Below are 23,218 nucleotides of genomic sequence, written 5' to 3'. Positions count from 1 at the left end.
GGGAATTGAACTCAGGACCTTTGGAAGAGCAGGCAATGATATTAACCTCTGGGCCATCTCTCCAGCCCCCCTTGTCTATATCTTTTCTCACTTCTTCCACTTCCTATCATGTGCTTTCTCTTCCCACAATTGCTTCTGGTTTTTCTGGGTATACGGAGACACATCTTTACTCTTGTTCTCCTCTCTGGATGAAATACTCTGTCATGATTTCTTCACTTCGCTAATTGGCCTCTCAATTATGTCCAAGACTTTCCCTTTTGGTTAATGTGTGCAGTCATGCAATCATCCTAATCAAGACACAAAGCTGCCATGTCACTCCCTGACTTCACCTCCTGCAGGCTCCTTTGCTAGCAACCTATCTCCTCCCAATCTAGCACCCCTTGTATCTATGTATCTGCTTTTTGTCTCTGTGGCTTGTCTTGTAGAGAATGTCTTATAAGTAGAGTTGGAGAATCTCCACTTCTTTAGTCTGCCACCTTTCTTTTGCCATACTATATCTGACTTTCATTACTTACATGTGTATCTTCCTCTTCATTGCTAAACAGTATTGCATCAAATTATATTTGTTGATTTCACTTTCAAGAATCAGCTTCAGAGGCACTGAATATTTTTCTGGGAAATATTTCCCAGTAGACAGGTTGCATATTCCCTCTGTGAGTCCAGAGCATTCTAGGGTTAAGAAGAGTAGGAAAATACTTCGTGTACTGAATATCCACCCTTGTATCCCCAACTAGACTTATCTTTAAGAATGGAGATGGATATTCATCATTCTCATGTTCATGCCTGCATATAGGGACATGACAGTACCTAATGGCTGCTCATGTGCAGCTGTGACAGGATCTCCCTTGGAATGGGGCAGCCCTAAATTTTGAATACTACCAGTGAATATCTACTTGACGCAGTATTCTTTAATCCTCGCTATGGCTCAGGAAGTCAGAACTTCACAAAGCAGGAACTTGGGTTACTCCTATTTGAACCCAAAGCCCAGTATTAAGTGTGGTATGACAGTCACTTGAGTGGATCCATGAATACAGTCTGTGTTTTGTTCCTAGATGCCTATCTCATCACCTCTGTTTTCTTGCTTAGCTGTGATTAAGGCAGCTGAAAACGAAAGGTGGTGTCTTCTTTGCTAAAACACAGCTCTTAAGTTAGATCAAACAAAACCGTGGTAGGATGGACCCAGCAGATCACTGGTTCTGGAAAGCAGGCTAATTCGCTGCAGATGGCCTGAGCTGGCCAGGAAACTGCAGGGAGCCAGCTCTGCATACCAGCTCTGAGCCTGCAGCTGGATGGCACCTGGCCTCGTGAAGGGAGAGTGGAAAGCCAACAGAAAAGACCGGCTGTCTTTCAAGGGGAAAATCAATCTAAGAAACCTCCCACCTGAGACTTATAAACAAGTAACACTGGCCTCTCGGGTGCAAGAGGGTCAGGGGTCCATGCCGGGGGACGGAGTGCAGAACGGTAATGGCATTGGCGATGAAGGCTGAATCCTTTCCTCCCTCATTCCACATGCAGGCCCTCACTTCTGTGAGGACAAGGATGGAATTAAATGCAACTCACATGGGCCAGCCGGTCAAATCTGGCAAAGAGCTCGTTGAGCATCCTGACCAGCTCCTGAGCGGACAAGGTCGTAGAGAGGTTGGTAAATCCTTTGACATCTGCAAAAAGAATACTAAACAACGGGGAAGGAAAGAGTGGGGGAAAGGTGGATTAATATTTTCGTCCATTCTGGGAGACACATAAACTCTATTCTAATAAGTCAACTGTGTCTGTGGTCTGAGATTTTAGCTCTCTGCCATGGATGTGAAGAGGAACGCCTCAGTGTTTAACAATGACAGAGGGTCAACTTAGCGATCAGGAAGGACAAAGGGACAGCCAAAACCATGGTCTTGGCCCTGTGTTGTAAACCACCCGCCAAGAGGTCAGTAGGAGACCCATTTACAATAACATTTTATGATCTCTCTCTGTATTTTCACAATGTGCAGTTAACACAGATGTCACAAACACAGAATAAAACAGACCTGGCATGAGGAAAGCATACAGAACCCCCTCAGTGCCCCGGGCCTTCTGGCATGTGCTTTACCCTCCCATCAGACATCTAGAAGTAGGTTTCCCCTAAAATGATGAGCTAAGGTAGTAACCCTGTGAGGCCCTGGTAGAATGCTCAGCTAACATATTCATATTTATAAGGATTTCAGTGATGTGGAGTTTTACTCTGTGCATTTGGCTTTGGACAGGGAAGGGGTGGGGTCCACCAAAGCTTTCTACAAGCCAGGCACTGCATGACCACTGTCTTGGTCAATGTGCTCAGCTAGCTGGTGGGGCCAGCACTGCTGACTTCATGCTGGAGGCATGTAACAGAGCTGGTGCTGTTGTCAGAAGTCAGTGACCCATTCATCTTTCCATGTCATTTCAGGACCTCAGAATGGAAGGATGGATGCAAGACAGGACATCATGCTTGGGATTGTTTGATTTGATTATTGTTTGGGATTCACCCTCTGGGAAGCATCAAGGTATGTTTTATGCATGTGTCTTTGCACACACTGCGCTGCTCCTTGCAGTACTTAGTCCTATTAAAATCCTACGTGCTCTTCATTACATCCATCACAGACTACTAATGAGCATTTATAGGTACTTCTCCAACTGAAGTAACCTGTCACACTCACCTCTAGTGTCTTACCAATTGTGTGCTTCCTCCTTCCATGACATTTAAAAACACATTGACACCTGACTTGATGGGTTCCATGTATTAGTTAAAAAACAAGACAAAATTCACCTCTGGGGTCCACATACCCACAACACAGCCAGCTTCATTACATGCTTTCTGAGTCCAATCAGCAGAACCACTCAAAATTAAGCCCTCCTTTCCCAGAGTGTGGATTGTTTGAAATGGAGACTCTCAGAGCCTCTGTGGACCCACAGAAACAAATCTGCTTCAGCAAGGTCCTTGAATGAGGGCTATCCACTGTAATGATGGAGGAGCTCCTGTTTCAGTCACGTGGTGCAGTAAAGGGTTAGTGATTGATAGAGCAGGCCCCGGGGCCTTGCTGACATTCCATTTGATATTCTGTCCCCCAGCTGCTGGACTCAAGATCAAAAGGTCTCTTGAGTCTAGACATAAACTTAGAATCTTCCTACAGGTGTAACTGGACTCTTCACTAGTAGGAGACAATAATCCAACAACACATAATGAAACTTAGAAATGCACAGGAGATAAATTTTAGGCAATACTTATCAAATGAACATTGAAAATTAAAACAACAGTAGAGAAGGGAGAATAAACGAGGCAGGTTGCTATGTAGAGGGCGGCAAGATTAGAAATAATTTCAAAAATGTTCCTAATGCCAGTGCCGGTGACTTTGGGGGCTGGGGAGGGGGTGTAGCAGCTGGTCTGGCTTTGTTCTCAGCCGCTGGCTGAGAAAGATCCTCCTCCTCTTTCCTTCTTTCTAGTCTTATTTTAGCACCCAGTGGCCTCCAAACAGGCAGGCAGCCTCCTGCCACCGGTAAACTTCATCCTTCTAGCGCCAAGAGTCTATGGCTGCAGGTATCTTGCTGCTGCCTCTTGGAGAGGAGCAAGTCTTAGGGGATTTGATGCTTTTTGATTTCTTTCCTAGAAACTGCTTGCGTTACCCTGGGGCATAGAGAATGCAGGGCAGGAAGCCAAATGCTCGTTTAGAGGAGTGTGAACTCCTGGGAAAAAGACCCCATCATAAGATGTGTTGAGCAAATGAACAGGACTGAGCTCTTGCGGACCACAGAGTGGAGCAAAAGTGATTAGCATAGCATGGAGGTCAAGCACATTGAGTGAGCTCAGGAGACAAAGTAGAACGCTGAACATGTGCATTTTCCCCTTTTTCCTTTTAAAGGTGGTTTGTATTTTTCTCTATGATGATAGGCACTTTCTTATGTTATGTATTTTATTCTATGTTTGGATCATATGTAGAGATATATATCGTATATATCCATAAAACATTTACTTATTTGCTTATTGTCTTCCAACAAAAGCCATCCAATTTCTGCTCTGTCTGGGCCTGCCTTGATTGTCAAGCTACTTTGTCACTAGGGAAATACAGCAGAAAACCAGTTATTGTCTGTACATTCCGAATTTCAGCCTTAGCTAGAGCAGATTCCTTGTCCAAAGTTCCTGTTTCTGCTGTGTAAATTTGGTTGACCCCCATCAGCTAGGACCAGAAGGATCACCTCTTCTGGAAAAGCTTCTCTACAACCCACTCCATCCTCCATGTCCTCACTTCTCATCTGTCCCTTAAAAAATTATCAGTTATCACACTTAATAGTAAAACTCCCTGGCACATTAAGTATGATGCTGTGATCTAGAAACAGAATTGATGAGCTCCTTTTTGTTTTCCAGAACCAAAGTTCGGTGTGGGCATACCTCTCCCTGGGGTTGCTTCTTGCAAAGGCTTGCTTGGCAAATGCCAGCATCCAAATCAGGGTTTCTGCTGTCACTGCTAAAGGTCTGATCAGAGTCTTGTTCTCTGCAGGACAGTGCACTGAATGCTGTCAGTGCCAGGCAGAGAACACACACAAGGTGTGCTAGGAGCTGCTACTACTTGCCCCCTGAGGCTGAAAAGGAAGGGACCAAGTGTCCATGTGTTTCATTTCAGGAGCTCATCAATATACGGGCTTTTAGCCAGTGCTGGGAAATCTTGTCTTATGAGATTTGGTAGGAGGGAAATGCAATTCTATTGTGTAAGCTGAAAATGTCAGATGCTAGCTTTCCTGGCTTTTCTAGAAAATGACGAGGCTTAGCCGTTTCCTATATGTTTGCCTCGGGTTTTAAATTGAGATGCAGAAAAAAAAAAAGCTGGAGAAACAGAAAATGGAATAAAACAGAGGCAGCAACACCCCACTTCTGAGGAACTGGGGCACCCTGTATCAGGACAGTGGTTTTCCCGTAAGAAGTGGTCTAATCAGAGACCATTGCAGTGGCACCCTACGTGGCCTAGTGTCCTGGTGTGATTTTGAGCTATTTGGCTTTGTGGCCTTTCTTCCTTCCAGCCCATTTCCCCAGAGGGCTTTTCTACCCTTCTCCAGCGACTCTGTGAATGGCAGTGCAGCCTCCCAGGGCATTTAAAATTATACGGGATTGATTGCCACTAGGAAGTATGTCTGAAATAACCTACAATAAGCCTAACGCTCAACTAGATTTCTAAGCCTGTGTGTTGTAGATCTGTCTTCACCCACATAATCTATAGAAAACTGCGAGATGATAGTTGTTAAATCATCTATTCACAGATAGGCACTGAAGTTGAAGCAAATGAATTATACACGGCCACACACAAGGAAAAGTCAAAATGAAGATCTAAGTTAAGGTCTTCAGTAGTATGGAGGCAACTCTCTGGATTTCAGCATCTGCCACACATACTGGAATGCGAGCACAAAGAGGGTACTAACAGACAGATGGACTGAGAGATGGGTGGATGGCTATATGGATAGATGGATGGGTAGACGGGTGGGGAAGTGGAAGAATGGATGAGTAGTTGGAAGAGTGAACAGATGCATGGGTGGGTGAATGTGTGAATGTATGTATGTATGGCTGCTTACAAAAACCTGTTTGATAAGGAAAAGGAGCTGTATCCATCTTTGTGCTGATTGCAAAGTGACATCAGGAGGAGACATGAATGATTATAACTGGCCCAGGCAGAATGTTGGCGTTGGAATGATTACTTTTATCCTCTTCTAAAGGGATCTAGAACTTAAAATACAGCCAACTACATTTTAAAGAATTGAAATACATCAATCAGCAGATATAATCAAATTTTCTGACATTCTTTCCCAGCCAACATGGGAATGCAGATATCTCCAATGAATTACCACTACTTAATAGATTAATCAGGTAGATGAAGGACTCTTCGACACTCAGCACTCAAAGCAGGGTGATGCGAATGGCGGGCATACATAGATCACTGACCCTGCGGAGACGGAGTGGAGTGTTGTGTCCTCACCTGACATTCTCATAGCGATGGATGTAGATGCGGTGGAACTGGTGCTGCAGGTGCTCATCCTCCACGTTGGTCATGTCATTGATCATTTCCAGCACGACGAACCTGGGAAGCACAGACAGCACAAGCCGCTCCTAGAAGAAGCAAGAAGGGCAGGCTCGTTAGGCTGATCAGTGAGTCCCACGTGGGTTGGGGGTAGAGGTGTAGAAGCCCCAGGCCTCATATTTCTGGAGGAGTTGCTAGGTTTTTTTTTTTTTGTCATTATGAGAATATACAACTGTCCGTTGACACTTGATGGGTGTTGTGCCTACTTACGTGATGATGCTGTTGATGGGTGTAGTGCCTATTTATGTGTTTATAGCCTAATAAGTAAAGAAGAGACCACCTATTACATACCCAAAGACCCTGATACACATTGATAAGATGTGATGAGTGACATGGAAGAACATCAAAGATAATAAAAGAATGAGATGTGATGTGATCAAAATCAGGTGTGATGAACAACCTTTTCTTGGAATGATGTGAGACCTGACTGTTTGTAATGAGCCATTTCCATGTTAGGACGAGGAAAAATCTAGAAAGAATAAATAGTTAATGTAATGCTCTCCAGCATCATTGAGAGAAGATGTGAGTAAAGACTGGTAAACAAATTGAGGGGTTGTAACAGCCAATGTGGAGAGACATATAGACAGATCTTATACCAAAAGATGCTCATATTTAATTCCAGTGATAACTAGGAGCTCAGGTAAAAATACTTCTTCAAGTTAAAAATACTTCTCTTACTGGTTTGGAGGATGACTTGTGTGGGGGACCAAGGAAAGAGGCAAAGGGGTCAGTGGAAAAAGTTCCTGTACTGATGGGAAGTTGTGTTTGAGAAAAAATTCCCAGGACTGGCCGAGGGAAAGAGGGTCTCCCTGAGATGGCTGGGTTCTGAGCCTGCTGATGGGGGGGGGGCTGCTACAGCTATGGAACTAGGGGATACAGGAAGGAAACCAGGAATATGAGGCACCAACTCTCTTTTTAAAACAGTTTTAGTTTTTAAATTAAATGTGTGCTGCTTTACAATTTTGCACATCTATATAATGCTGTGGTTCCTCTCACCCAATTCCTCTTAGACCTTCCTTCACCCCCATCTTACCCCTACTCTTCCTTATGTGTTCTTCTCTTACATTCACATCTTTTATTTTGTGTCTCACTGAGTTTATTCAGGGCCATGCATTTGGAGCTACCCATTGAAGCCAAGTGGGCTCACCCATGGGTAAAGAAACAAAGCAATGACTTTTGCTACTCCAGAATCTACCAGTAGCCAAGGGTTCTGTGGTTAACTATTGACAAACTTGGAATCATACAGGTACAGTGTAGGCTACCCCAGAGGTACAAACTCTTTATCGAAAACAAAAGTGAGACACGTGCACTTTGAAGATGGAGACCTGGTATCTGGTGTGATACAAGTCATGGTAATAGTCATTATGATTGTAGAGAAAAGAGAGCCCAGGTTAAGAACACAGATGAATTCCTCAAACATCCTTGTGTCCTGGAACCCAGACAAGGGTCTGGATTCTGACACATGGGTTCTGGTCACCACGGTGCTTGAGTGCTGCTTTATGGCTCTTAGGCGTTGTCATTATTATCTTATGTGTTGCTCACAAGAGTCTAAATTTAAGTCTGCAAAAATCCCTCACAGAATGTATAAATTGAGTCTGGAAGTGATGTAAAGTTTTGCATAAACTGAGCAACCAGGATGCAATCCTTTTCCTTCTCCTCTCCCTGCAGGGATTCTTATGGGATGGGGGAAGTGTTTGCATTCCGAGTCTCAAGGAGGTATTGCATCCTGTCCCCAGCATGGAGTAGGGGTATAGCATTACATAAGCTACATGATTTCTGTGCCTAGGATCTCTAATTTGTTCAGAGGTAATATTATCATTTGTCTTGTGAGGGTTGCTCTGAGAATTAGTGAAGTAGAATTTGCAAGGACCCACCATTCTTCCCTGTCCCTTTTCTTTACTTAATCCTGACCCTCTCATACAAAGGGCTTTATTGTTCTGTCCATAACGTCTTTGCACACCAGGCACCTTTTTGAGGCACATAAATACAGAAAGTCATTCACACACATATGAAAACCATCTCAATTAAGGCAGCAGCTAGGTATTCCTGTGTGTCGTAGTTAGGGTTTCTATTTGCGGAGATGAAAGACCATGACCAAAGAAAAAGTTGGGGAGGAAAGGGTTTATTAGGCTTACACTTCAGCATTGCTGTTCATGACTGAAGGAAGTCAAGACATGAACTCAAAACTGGAGAGGATCCCAGAAACAGGAGTTGATGTAGTAGCCATGGAGGGGAGCTGCTTACTGGTTTGCTCAAGCCCCTTTCTTACAGAACCCAGGTCCTGCAGCCCAGGGTTGTCACCACTCACCACGGTCTGGTCCCTCCCCCACTGGTAACTAATTGGGAAAATACCTTACAACTGGATCTCTTTGAGGCACATCCTCAACTGAGGCTCCTTCCTCTGATGACTCTAGCTAGTGTCAAGTTGACAAATAAAGCATTCAGCTCACTGTGTTAAGGGCTGAGTGTCTGAGTGAGGATCCAGTGCACTCAGGAATGTAGGGCTATGTCCTAGCAAGGTTCCTGATAGATTGGATGAGATTTCAAATATTTTTGCTAATGATGGTGTCAATTTAATCATTCACTTAACAAATAATTATTGAAAGCATCCTCTGTGGCATCATAGTTCCAGACACAGAGAAAAGTTGGATCCTTCAGGGATGCTTTATACATAGAACTGGACAAGATCCCAAAATGGCATGCTTGGGCAAGTCCCCTTACCAGCCTTCATTTATGTAGCTCTAAGAACAACCACCACAGGCTAGACACCACAGAGTTAACAGGGACTCACTGATTATGATTATCTCTCATAATCTCCAGTACAATTCACCATATCTATGTAGTGAGAATATTTAATCATGGGTTCATAAACAAGAGGGGTAAAACAATTTCCCATAGTCACAATGAAGGCAGAGACAGAATCTGAATTGCTAGACTCTTCTAGAAACTTCCTTTTACCTTACCAGAGATATTAACTTTTGGAAAAAAAAATTATCCCCTCAAAGCCTAATTCTTCAAAGAAGAAATTTTGATTAATTTGGAAATTAGAAGCACACGGTCTTCTTAAACAAAAAATGCATGTGTTGTGCTTTTTCCTGGCCTGTTACACATTGTCAGACCCTATATGGTGAGACAATTTGGCTCGTTCTGTGAGCTCTACGTTGAGTGGGTCACAGAACTCTCATTGAGTGTATTCTGGTTAGCAAGTTGAGTCTCACTGTTCATCACACTTTAGGACAAATCTCCATTTCCTTTGTAAAAGGATTTATTTATTTACTTTTTGGTTTTTTGAGACAGGATTTCTCTCTACTTTTGGAGCCTATCCTGGAACTAGCTCTTATAGACCAGGCTGGCTTCAAAATCACAGAGATCCATCTGCCTCTGCCTCCCGAGTGCTGGGATTAAAGGTGTGTGCCACTACCACCAGCGTGAAAAAGATTTTTCATCCACTCTGATGTGAAAACACCCTTTTGTGTTGTTCCTTCTTTCTCACACAGCATTTGCCACACCACAAGGAACTACTCAGTGTGTGTGTGTGTGTGTGTGTGTGTGTGTGTGTGTGTGTATTCCAAGCAGAGGAACATGCATTAAAGAGACTTCTGTAAATGTGCACATGATAAATGGGCAAGTAAAACCTGGGTCTGAATATGAAACATTTGGGTAAATCAAAAAAGCCTGCAAAGAACCCCTAACCTCAAACGATTATATTCTAATGGTCTAGAGAACTTGAATCTCACTAGAGACCAGGCTAAGATTTTCATTCCTTAACTTATAAGTTTTGGGATCGTTGCTAGAAGCAGATCCTGGGGTAACTTGGAAGCTTCTTTCTGTTTTTCTTGAGCTAAGCTGTGGCTGCTTCCAGGGATAGATGTGGGGTATCCTCTTCCTGAAAGCCAACGCATGGTGGGAGGTCTGAATTCTGCATTTGGATGGTAGGATGCAGCAAGTAAGTGAAAGGCCTCAGGGTGCATCAGCATCCCATTGGAGCATCAACATCCCATGGGAGCATCAGTATCCCATCCACACAGTCCCAGAAACATGGGAACAGATCTGTTTATTCATGAGCAATGCTTTAGGGACACAAAGGTGGTGAAAACAGTCACTTCAAGTGTTTAAAGATTCAGCGTATAAATAACTGTAGCTAAAAGTGAATAAATGAAAGATAATGTTCAGCTCTAATTGCTGTGATTTCTATCTGCTGAGTTCATATGCTCATGGAGGCATCTCCTTATGTCCATGCTGCGATGCCCAGACACTCCTGCCCCCCTTCATATATTTTTCATATTTGATTTATTTTTTCCTTTAGCACTCATTATTACTTAATTTTCTATAGCTTTTACTTTTTATCTTCAAAAAATATTTGTTATTCAAAATGCCTAAGGCCACAGAGGATATTATTCCTCCTAGAAGCCATTAATTGTCATATCAAAAATCCTTGTTTGGGAAAACTGTTGGTCTTGGGGGGAGAGGGCAGAGGCCCTTTCCAAATAATACCCATTTATCTGTAAAAGGAAACATCTGCTTGTATCAGTTGGGATTGAGTTTGACGAGGGTCTATATTTTGCTTCATCTGTTCAGCATCAATAATTACAGTACTTAGAAAGGTACCTAGCAATTATTAGGGCTCTACTTTTTATCTGTTACATGATTTTTTTTTTAAAAAAATGAAGGGCTTTAATTGACTCTTTTCTTTCTGACCCACTTCTCTGTATATAGTAACTGTGAAGCTGGAGTACTTACTGCTTTCATGTTGGAGAAAGCATTTGTATTTAATGATGATTAAAATATGAAACTAAACTATAACAAATCGAAGTGTACTAACACGCTGTTCTGTATCCAAGTAGATAGAACATTTCATTGATGCTCTTATCTTATCTACATTTGAATTAGCAATTACAGTGTGGATCTGTTGTCTCCAGAAATGTTTGTAATAGTTCCTTAAATAAAGGCAAAGTGAGTGGGCAGTAACTTAAAATTTACGTGTTCTTCCTTATTCACAGTTTATCTTTGTGTCAAATCTAATAGGACACAAAGTAATGTAAAAACCGTAAGTCATAATTCCTCTAACAAGTTTTAGTTCCCCAAACAGTGATAGCTAATCAGAATCCAGTGGAGCATACAACAGAACCTAATATGATCTTACTCAGTCTGGTGGGAGAAGTAGACATTAATGAAATGATCATAGAAATAATTATACAACTGCATCTACTACTAGTGCAATTAAAGAGACATACTTAATACACTGAGAGTCTGTAATGGGGGATGAGAGAGTGTGATTAACTTAGATGAGTAGTTAATTAATTGAAGTTCAGATATGTGCCGGAGAGTGTATTCGTGTGTGTGCTGGTTGGTTGTGGAAAATCGTCCTAAGGGGAGATAAAAGCATGCACAAGGACCGACTGGAAAAGGATGTACAGCATATTTGAGATGTCAAAAGAAGGACCATGGATAGAGTCCAGTAACGTGAAATATATAAGGTAAAGTACTGGGGTCGGTCAGAGTAACAAGAAACAATTGAAGCTTTTTCTTCAAAGATCCAAGATAGGATTTAGCTTGGCTTCCCCTGCCTCTATATGGAATTTCTTCCTGCTGATATGTCCTCTGACACTGGCTCATCAACACGCAGCTCTTGTTCTCCAAAAAAGGCAACTGTCCTGCCTCTGTTGTGGCCAACAGCAAGCTGCTCCTGGTGTGACACTCCTACCTGTACATAGATGGTCATGGAAATCCTTCCTCTCAATAGAACATCAAACTAAACAAGCCTGTTGTAAGAGGAGTGGGCTGTGTCCCACCACCCAGCTAGCTTAACCCCCAAAATAATCACACAGAAATTGTATTCATTTAAAACACTGCCTGGCCATTAGCTCTAGCCTCTTATTGGCTAACTCTCACATCTTGATTAACCCATTTCTATTAAATATGCGTATTACCACGTGACTGTGGCTTACTGGCAAGATTCTAACCTACATCAATCTCTGGCCGGAGATTAATGGCATCTACCACACTTCCCTTCTTCCCAGCATTCCGTTCTGTCTACTCCGGCCACCTAAGGGCTACCCTATCAAAAGACCAAGGCAGTTTCTTTATTCAACCAATGAAAGCAACGCTGGGGGAGCAAGCCATCCATTGCAGCAGTGATTTTCACCCCGACTTCACAGCAGCATCCAGTGCCTACCTCTGGGAAGCCTATTTAGTTAGACAAAAGGCACATCCTTGGCAAACCTAGAAATACAGTAGTCTCTGGCCTCCTCTTTCCTCCTCCATAGTTCTGTTCATAAAAGTCTTCCAGACAGCCTTCTCAGGGGTCCATGTTTTTCCACCTACCATTCACTGAACCGCTGCACAGACCATTTCATTTCCTTCCTACCTGCTTCTCTCCAGAATAACCCCTTCCTTCAGCGGATTTAGGTCTTTCGGCTCTGCAGCACAGACTTCTGCCGCGTTCCTTCCCCTTTCCAGTGCTCACGATATGGACTAGGCTGTCTCCCTGCCACAACTCCTCATGCTTTGGAGATGGTGATAGCATCTGCGTTCTTCACCTGGGATCCTCAGCAACCTCCTCAACGCTTGGAAGGAGCAGGTGCTAAGTAATTAACTAGCTCCCGAATGAACTCACAAATGATACCTTTGTAAGGATTCTAGAAGGAAGGGGCTCCTGAATGAATGCCCTCTCGGTGTAGAATGTGCAGGGATTGTTAACTCGTCTTTCAGTTGTAAAAACACATCGAATCCTCAGCTGACACTGTGTCATCAATGCTTGCATGGGAGATCTTGATAGTAACATTTTCATAGAGAAGTTCTCCAGCACCCAGGCTTGCCAGGCTCCAGCCATTTGTGCTACTGGCAACTGTCCCAGGTCTTCCCTCTGTAAAGCATTTTCTGCAGAACGAAGGGAGTTTGCCTGGAGTCTGCTCATAAAGGCCCATTTTCAGCACTTTTGTTTCCCTTGGATCCATTCACTGCTTGAGAAACATCCCTCAGCTCCCTGAAAGCACAAACTGAAAGAAAACAGGGAAGTTCACCCTTTAATACAATTCTCAGCTCCTGCTGAGGCCCAATCTATACTTTTTTGGCTTTGGAGATTCTAAGTACAAGAATCTTTCCCGGAGCCACACTATGGCCCCGGATGGAGGCTGTGCTCACATTCTGCACCTAGTTTCTTCCCTGGGTTTTTCCATTTGCATGAAAAGAAACCCTGGTTGGATTTAAAATTTATGAAGCAGCTGCCTCTGGATTCCCCTCTCAGTTCACATAGCCTTCTCTATTCGTGACACTAAAATGGTTCCATGGCCATCCGCTGCTACGGTACCTCTGAGGGGGTGTCAAAGGAGAAACTGAGGGAATCGAGGTCTTTATTCCGTGCAAATGGTCATAGCAGGAAGAGAGCAGTGGCAGGGTGGTATCATGACACAGGCAGCGTTTCTGAGTGTACACGCAGCTGCAGAGTTCTCGAGTGCTTTTGGAAAGCCCTCACCTTTCCCATGCTCTCACAAACCCTGGCTCTGCTCTACTGCCGGCAGAGCAGCATAAACTATAGCCAACATTCAGGCACCAAGGTAAGCTTTTTTTTTCTGGGGTTTCAGGTGATACTGATCACACACCATGTAGCATGTCACTTGCTTCACATCCACTGCCCACAGAAACCTCTTTTCCATAAGAGTTGCTGTTTCGTCTCATCTGCACCCGAAGATACTGAGGACCAAAAGGTTTAAACCAGGCCATCCAAAGTTATGCATTTGGATTTAGATGTGGTGGCTCATGCCTATAATACCAGCAATTGGGAGGCTGAGGTGGTGAGTTCAAAACTAGTCTAGGCTACAGAGCTTACTACTTAAACAAAAACAAAATGCCCCCCCCAATAGGAACAGAAGATGATCCATTTAGGAAGTGCACAACAAAAACATACGCAGATTTTCTTTTACCAGCTGAAACTTAGATCACAACCTACCCATTTAGTCATTTATTTACAAAGTCAAAAAGTAGCTGGCCAAGTCCTGGGCACGAAGCTTATCAGAAAGCAAAATGGATCCACATGTAGAACTAATAGAACCTCAACAGACCACAGGGAGGACTAAGAGAAGCTACTGGCTTCTTTAGCAGATTGGTCAATATAGAAAGGTGGAGGAAGTGGACTTCTGTGTAAAATTGATTGTTTTCCAGACCCAGGGCCAGCCAGAGCGTAGGCCACCAGGAATTTAGAGAGATCCAAGTATTCAGTCTCAGCTCATGTGATCCTTTGAAAAACCTCAAGTCTCATCTAGGATGCATCTGCTGAAGGATCCCTGCAGCTCCCCGAGTCTTCCTAGGCTATGGAAACCTTACTCTTTCTGCTACTTTGAAACCTATAGAGCCATTCTTGTTGCACGTTAGTGTGGTAGAACTTCTCCCAATTGGTTGTCACTTACCAAGTGACAATCTAGCCTGACTGATCCTTTAGTTCCTCCCATGTGACAACTAAGCAGATCACTGCAGGGCAAATGGTCCCTAGCTGGTAGGAAGTCTCTAATTTGGGTTATTTCTGCAACTCCAGGCTGACCAGGAAAACATGGAAGGTTTGTTCTCAGCCCCAGCCACCAGGATTATCTCTTAGTGTACTTCTTGGGTGTAACTCAATTCTGACTAAAACAAATAAGTAGGAAAAAAGAAGTGGTACTTGTAGGAAAACGGAGAAGCTAGTTTGGGTGTATGTCAGCTGGGGTATATACATAATGAGAGTGGGGTCAATGCATGCTTGTGAATGGGGCAAGTCCTGGGAACTGGCTGTTAGTAAGGACTGAGCTCTGATTGGAGGGAAGTGAAGCAGGTTATTATGATCGTTTGCATGATGGGGCCTAGCTGGCCTACTGAAGGAGTCATGTGCCTGGCCTGAACTTAAATTGGGGTTGGAATGCTTTATGCCTTCCCAGGCCTCTCTGGGCATAACAGCTATTTCATAGAGCCTGTAGAGTACTCAAAGAGCACTGGTAAAAGAACCAGTGTCTGGCATGTTGTAACCGCAATCCCAATATTTGCAAGCATGCTTAATTTCAAGGACAACTTTAGGACCTCAGTTCTACAAAGGTGTTACAGCTGTTGTGTGTTTAGAGAACAGACAGAACCTGGGAAATACAGGGGGAAAAAGCAGATGTAGGATGCGGAGAGGCAATTGTGCTGCCCAGTGGAAAACCGTCAGTGGCTCTTTTAATAATTTACAAAACAAAATTAATATTTGACACTGGCATTTAATTTTTTTTTATCTCATAAGGTTATAGGGTTTTTCACCCAGGGTAGACTACTTTAGTGTGAGCACAGTAGCCAAGGCTGCTGCTAGCTTGAGCTGAATCTTCAGTTTTTCTGTAACTGGAAATTTACACAGCTTCTTGGAGCCTCCATTTCTTCAGCTGTAGAATGGGAATAATTATCCATGTCTCCCAGGATTGTTGCGTAGACCAAAGGACAAAGCTCTTTATGTGTAGATCCTGTCACAGAGTAGGTGCCTACGCAATACCAGTGGCTTTAAGGTGGGTTTTCATTCATCTCAGCAGCCAAATCATAGGCAATGGGCTGCATTAGACTTCATCTTATATTCCAGGATATGGAGTGTAACGTCAGGGTTGGGGACACACAAATTTGGTTTCAAGAATTTTTCTTCCATCTTTTCAGGGTGAAGAATTTTTACAGTCCCGTTCATTAGTTTTGAGGTATAGCAAATTGGAAACCTGCAGATGAAGCTCTCTCCCATTGCACCAGTTGGGTAGCCATTGCGGAATGCCCACTGTGAGAAAGGAGACACCACCTGCAGTGCAGACCAAGGCCACATCTTTACAAACCCAGCCCAGCCCCTGCAACTTAGCTGTGTTACCTTAGACAAAGTACTGCCTCTCCTCAATATTCCTTGTGAGTGGAGAATAGAGACAGGAGAAAGTTACTTTAAGAAAAACAAAGGAAACCACCTGGCCGAGAAAAGCTGGAAGCCCTTCCTCTCCTGAATTTCTGGTAACAACAGAGCATGTTTCCTTCTCATGCTCTGAGCTTAAGTGTAGTTAATTCATATGATGACAGTGCAATAACAGTAACCATGCAAAATGTATAGGGTTCATTGGAGACAATGCAGATTTTGTGTGGGTGTGTGCGCGTGCATTCATGTGTGCACGCACGAGCATAGATCTCAATGATAAATAGAATTTACTCTGCTAATTCACTCTAAGCGGTTGGCTTTCGTGTTTGTAGAGGTTGGCAGGTTGAAAATCTGCAGTTTATATACTAAGACTTTCAGAGTGCAGATTCAGGAATGAGCCGAGGCTCCAGTTGGGGCTCTAAGTCCATCTGCTATGAGTGAAAGCCCGTCTGATGTTGAAATTAACCTTTCTGTTCTTTCCTGGCCGGGTTAGATGAGGACCCCACACTTTTACGGAGAGCGGCCTGCTTTACTTAAATGCCATTCATTTAAAATCAAATCCCATCCAAAAATCACCTTCAAAAAAACATCCTAACAAATATTTAACCAAACATCTGGGTACCAGACTTATAAAAAACCATCATCCTGGATCTTAGTAGTATAATTCTCAAGAGCATTTTCCAAGACTGAGCAAGGTATGAAAAGACCTTGGAGTGATTGCTAAGAAGACTTTGAAGTCTTTAATCCTTGCGAAGTACTTAAGAGGAAGATTTTTCCCCAGAGGAGCTGCTTAGCCGAGTGTAATATTTTGGGGACTCGGGGAGTATGCTCTTTCTTCCTCATGGTGGCTAATTTCCTTTCTGGGGAGCACAGCAGTTTGCCCAGACATCACACTGCCTTTGCTATGCTGCTTTCCCACTCTGACACGTTGCCTTCATTTTATTGTTAGAGTTGTCACTATTTGGCAGCAGCGCTTTAACTACAGTTTCGATGGATATCTTAAGCCTTGGATGGTAGGGCTTGTGTCAGTGCATATGAGAAGTGCTGACATCAAGCAGATGGGGAGCAGGTGGGTATGGGTACTAGGTGAGTCCTCTACTGAGCAGAACTCTGGGACACAAAGAGGAACATTCCTTCACTGTTCAAAACTACCAGTGCACAGTGTCATTAAACACAAGACATCATTCAGTCTTTCTATTGTTATTTCACATTTTCTCTAGGCAAGGAGCCCATCTCTTATTTCCCACACCTGGGATGGCCTACTTCTCTCCTCTGCTGCATTAATGGTACGCAGCTGCTGGTCAAGACCCCACAACCAGGTAGAGTGGGGACACCCAAAATCAGATGGTTCTGTGTTGGCCAGAAGACAGGAATGTCATGGTTTTATTGGTACCTCTGTCCTGACTGGAGGCCTGAATGTCAGAAGTGTATAGTAGCCTGGAGCCATGTTCTGATTTCTTGTTCCCTTTCTTCTCCCTTTAAAAAAGCAGCCAATTGAACACAGCTCCCTGGTGTGATCAGATACTTCATTGGTCTTCCTAGGGGTCAGCCTACTTGGACGGCACCTCTGGGAGCTCTGCTTGCCTTCTTTCTGCAATAACATCACCTAAATTTTGTAACCTCTCGCTAAAACTCAACCTTCATTGTCCATGACTTTCATTCTTTCAGTTCATGGGACAGAGATCTCTAAAGCCACTTCCCTTTGGTAGCTTTGGTGGTCATTGACTGTTTAGCAACCTTAAGTTACCTTTTTCTGAGACAGGAAATCCTCTACCACACTCAGACTCCACAAGCTTCTTCCTGTCTCTCAGTTATCATCAAGCACAGACCTTTCCTTAAGCTCACTAGCTTACTCCCATTCTCAGGATGATGTGACCCCCAATCATAAATTTATTTTCATTTGCTATGTAATAACTGTAATTTTGCTATGGTTATGAACTGTAATGTCTGAATGAATTGTAATACCTGTGTTTTCCAATGGCCTTAGGCGACCCTTGTGAAGGGTCATTTGACCCCAAAGGTTGAGATGCTCTGTCTTGGAGAGTCACTAAGCCTGTAGAAAGCATAGCCCTGAGTTCACTCTGTAGCTCAAGCTGCCTTTGAACTTGTGATCCCCAGTACTAATTTCCAGAGTGGTTGAGGTTGCAGGCCTGCACCACCAGACTCAGACATCCCTCTTAATTTTGAATCTGAATATCTCTTGTGAGTTTTTCTCCTTAAATATGATTAAAAGGTCCCTACAGCAGAGACAAGGAAATGACACCTCTGAATTCCAAAACCATTCCCCTGCTTGGTGACTTAGGTTCTTTTCATTTAATCCTTCAAAATCCATGCAGCCTTCCAAGGCAGCTCAGATGTCTTCTCCCTAATGGTTTTTGGTTTGGCTTCTCCAGTTGGAATTACCAATGATGGTGGAGAGCCATTGGAAGATTGAAAATGCAAACTGTTTCTTCGCTTCTTTTTTTTTTTTTTCAGACTACTCTCTCTTCTCTTCTGAGAATTTCTTCAAAGAAAGAAAGAATGAGAGTAGGGGTTAAGTTACTGTGATCATGGAAGAATGGGGGCAGAAACTCATGACATGTATTGGGTGGGCACATTGGGTATAGAGGTGAAAAGAAGAAGGATGTTTTGGATAATTTGTGTGGATGCGACATTTAATTGTTATGCTCTTTAAGGTCAAAGTTCAGTAGCTCTTAACTATCTGTAGGCTTAGCAAGGACCCTGGAATGCAACAGAAGAACAAGAAAGAAAAGTTTGCTTGCTGACGCGGGCATGTTGTGTGAGGGCTAGCATTATGCTTTATGTTTAAATTATTATGCTTAATAATAAGAGAAATTATAAAGCAAAAAAGTCTCTAATTTGTAATCCCTACTTGCCCAAGGACAGTTAATTTCCTAAAATGTTAGGGTCTGTTGTTTAAATAAAATAACAATTCATGTGTTTTCAATTCTGTAACCAAACTTGGTTGCCCAAGCTTGTTTCAATGTGCTTGACTACATATAGGCTGGAGATACATAGGCAGGAAGCAAGCCAGGATGCTTGCTTGCTTCTGAATGGATGAAGGTGCGGAGTATGAGGTGGGAAGTAAATAGCCTTGTGGGTTTTGCCTTTATAAGCCCCTGACTAATGCAATTCACCACCAGATTCTGGAAATGCTGGGTTTGGATCCAGCCAGTGTCTACTATATTGACCAGTATATTTAACAAAGCTTGCTTTAAATTTGGCTCAAAAAATATGGTACTGGTCTTATTCTCTCCTGATGGTATTAATAGTTGCCATATAATTGGGAGTGCTACATTAATTATTCCACTAATTAAATATTTTCCCAAAACTGTCTTCAGAATGATGAGACTTATTAAATAAAAGGTTGCTGCCCTTACAGAGTCTCAGGACTGTGAGCATGGATCCCTAAGAATGGCAAATGCAGTAGTGGGTAGAAGGGCCAAGACGGCAGATCCCACTGAGGATATCTTTCCCAGCAAGCAAATGTTTCTGGGAAAATGGAATCCCAGGGTTGAGTCTGGAAGAGTGGGTGGGTTTAGGTGTGTGGAGTTTCAGGCGTGTGAGTGAAGAAGTCAGCGTTTGAGAGATGATGTACCCTTGGTGATTTAAGCATCTTGATGTAGAGTTGGTCAGAGGCAAAGTGATCACAGCGCTTGTGAAGTAAGCTGGGAGACAGGAAGTCCATCCTGCAGGTTAAGCGGAGTCTCTGAAGGAGTAAGTGCATTGTTTCACTAAATAAACTGCTGCTCGAGGCAGTATGGCCATCATACAAATCATTATCAATAAGATGCTTATTGGGCACCTTCTCTCTCTTATGCTCTGAACGTGAATCATCTCAGTCCTCACAGCAAGTGATGTGGAAGATAAGCTTAAATCATTGTTTTTTCAGTTGTGCCAATCAAGCCACCAAGAGGTCAGATGGTTGTTCTGACAACACAGAGCAAGTAAACGGCGACATGTGGATGTGAGCCTGGTTTCTCTCCATGTGTGTGGTCCTCATTTCCTTTGGTATAGTGGAGCATCAGGTCCTGTAACGGTGCTGTCCCAGGAGTCTATAATCTTCTGCGCAGACTTGTACCCCACTCATTCATGTATCTGATAGACATCAATTTGGTGGATGTACAATGAGGGAGGAGTTTGTGGGCACTGTGCTCCGTTCTGGGGATCAAGTGGGTATGTACTTTATCTTTCCTGTGTCATCCTCTAGTTGGCACAGGGACTGAAAACGGCTCTAATAAGATACGAATGACATTAGGATAGAAGTCAGAACAGTGAGCCACATATCCTGTGTTCATTAGAAAGAGATATAAAGATAATAGATATAGAAACTGATAGGGAACCTGTAATGAGCCTATCCTATAGCAATACTGACGAATATCTTGCATATCACCATAGAACCTTCATCTGGCGATGGATGGAGATAGAGACAGAGACCCACACTGGAGCACTGGACTGAGTTCTCAAGGTCCCAATGAGGAACAGAAGGAGGGAGAAGATGAACAAGGAAGTCAGGACCACGAGGGGCGCACCCACCCACTGAGACAGTGGAGCTGATCTATTGGGAGCTCACCAAGGCCAGCTGGACTGTGACTGAAAAAGCATGGGATAAAACCGGACTCTCTGAACATGGCGAACAATGAGGGCTGATGAGAAGCCAAGGACAATGGCAAGGGGTTTTGATCCTACTTAATGTGCTGGCTTTGTGGGCGCCTAGCCAGTTTGTATGTTCACCTTCCAAGATATGGTCGGAGTGGGGAGGACCTAAGACCTACCACAGGGCAGGGCACCCTGACTGCTCTTTGGACTGGAGAGGGAGGGGGAGAGGAGTGCGGGGAGGGGGAGAAGGGTGGGAGGAGGGGGAGGGAAATGGGAGGCTGGGAGGAGGCAGAAATTTTTTTTTTTTTTCCTTTTCTCAATTAAAAAAAAAACTGATATGCTTTACATTGTCAGGGAGTCGGGATTCCTAAGACCCCAAATTATTTTCTTTTCCTGGTCTTGAGTGTCATGCAATGCTGTCACACAGCCTATTCTCTCATATGTCTCTTTACGTTACTACACATCAAGAAGAAATGGGTCACGTGTGTCTACTTATGTTTCTTAGCTTTTCAACAGTAGGGACAAGAAGAGCTGTCCACAGCTTCCCATCATGATTCCAGGGCATCACCAGGTGCTTTTTAGATGCCCCGGTCTTCTGGGTATGTTATCACCAGGGGACTTGTTTTTAATTATTGTTGTTGTTGTTGTTATTGGAAGTTTTAGTGCCTTCCCTCATTCTTTTTCCTCTGATCACCCCTTAAATGTTGGGAAACACCAGAGCTTGGTGCAGAAGCTCCCCCCCCCCACTCCCTTGTCTGAACCTCCTTCCTTAATTGCCTCCAGGTAAATGACCAGTATGGCCAACCTGTTCCAGAGGTTGTGTTTTTATTTTAACCTCCATTCTTGGATTTAAACTTGCACTTTCAGCAGCTCCATGAGATCAAAAGCAAGCATTCCAAGTTAACAAGGCAAAAGCACCCACTTGGGCCTCATTTCCTATCCCTTATCCTTTCGAACACCTTCTTTTCACCTAATGGATCTTCCTGCTCCTAACGGAATGATTTACTTTGCATTATGCTCATGCATAAGAATAGTGAATGGTTTGCAAGGTAGGTAGATCAGTAGAGAAGACCAGGTTTATAGAGAGACTGGCAAACCTTTAGAGATTTAAGCTGCACTTGAACATTGCCTGGGGGCCCTGTGAACAAACATGAGAACAGCTGATCTCCGTGTCTGTTTACTGGCCTGTTCAATTGTTCTGGAAATAAGCTTCCTCCGCATATCAGGCGTACAGATGTTTCACTGTTTAAGTAATGCAGGTAAATATATGTCCAAAGTCTCTTGCCGTCTCTTATCTCATGTGTTCTGCCATACATTTGTATTCCCATTATCAACAGAGCTGGAAGCAATTAGCAATATATGTATACAAACATAGACTCAAACAGAGGCCCAATGACACCGGTCTAACACAGGCTGCAATTCATTTGGCTTGTCAGGAAAATCAACTGAAAATAGAAATAAAGCAACATTAAAAAGCATTGAAAAGGCCCACAACATCTGTTTAGGAATAGCTTCATGAACCTGAAAAGTGACATTTCAATCATCCCGTGGTGCTGGTGATATTTTCCCAGGGGCCAATTCATATTTATAGACCTGTTTCCTAGTCCGTGCAAAAGTGCTTTGCTCATTTGAAATGAAAAATGATTTCTTTTATTTCTGGTGGGCATTTAGGAAACCACAGGAATGTGGCTCAATTTATTTGCTACCCTGATCTTCATGTTACCTAGGAGAGGAAATCAATTTGTTCTGGACTAAGACAGACTGGTTTCAATTTATTTTATAGTGGAGTGGCATATATAGTTTGTCCCTAAAATGGGAATGATATCCAGCCTCCCATAGTGGGTTCTGGGTAATGAGGACAAACCCAAGTTATGACACAGACTTGGAGGGGGTCTACAAATGCTAATTACTTCTTTTTCTTTGTTACTTCTTCTCCATATTTCTTTGCTTTCACACTTTACGCATTAAAAATGAATAAAAAACAATGGTTAATAATAGAGGATTCTATTTCATTTCTGTCTTTTTGAATGAATCAGAACAAATATTGTCTCTCTTCCTGTAGTTCCGCAGGTAGTGGCGAGGCAAGGAAGTCTTTTCAGTCAATATCAGTGTTTAGAAGGAAATCACAGACAACAGAAATTTAACTAAATAGATTTTGCAAACATTTACATAACAACTCTGCTTGAGAGATACCTACAACATGTATTTGTATTTTGGTTATGGTTCTTGCTTTAGCAAATGTAATACAGATAAATAATAGAAAAATATATGCATATTCATGCACATATGTAGACACATAGTTATAAATATATCACTATCTACATTTGTATCTATCTATAATGGAGAGATTGGCACTTTATGTGTAGACATAAGCAAGTGGGTATTACCATCTTGTTTTATCAAACTGAATTAATTTATCAAAGAGAAGCAAACCAATGCAAAAGGGATGTCCCTTCAGAGGCAGGAGCATGACTTCATGTTCCTCATCTACTTATCTCTGGGTGGGGTTTGATGTTTTGGCCAACTAGATGTACTCCTGCAAGCCTGAGATGTTAAATGGAGGCTGTATTTCAGTTACTTCTGATTTTTGTCAGTAGCTCCACAGTGTCTAGTGACAATCTCTATGGATACCCCAAAGTGGCTAGTGTCCACGTTTCGCTGGGGTAGATGTGAA

General features: G+C 43.0%; 1 protein-coding gene across 3 annotated transcripts in view; it reads right to left on the bottom strand.

Moving 5' to 3' along the window:
• Positions 1–23,218, bottom strand: part of Adcy8 (adenylate cyclase 8) — a 208,214-nt gene that overhangs the window by 121,236 nt on the left and 63,760 nt on the right. For all 3 annotated transcript variants that reach the window (XM_005354547.2, XM_005354548.3, XM_026782726.1), the window contains exons 3-4: positions 5,967–6,097; positions 1,561–1,672 (exon numbers count right to left, since the gene is read on the bottom strand). In XM_005354547.2, the coding sequence (XP_005354604.1) occupies positions 1,561–1,672; positions 5,967–6,097 (243 nt within the window). The remainder of the gene's footprint in view (positions 1–1,560; positions 1,673–5,966; positions 6,098–23,218) is intronic.

This window comes from Microtus ochrogaster, chromosome 15, assembly GCF_000317375.1.
Source record: "Microtus ochrogaster isolate Prairie Vole_2 chromosome 15, MicOch1.0, whole genome shotgun sequence".
Classification (NCBI taxonomy): domain Eukaryota; kingdom Metazoa; phylum Chordata; class Mammalia; order Rodentia; family Cricetidae; genus Microtus; species Microtus ochrogaster.
Note: the sequence above shows the minus strand (reverse complement) of the source record. Positions and strands in the feature narration are given on the sequence as shown.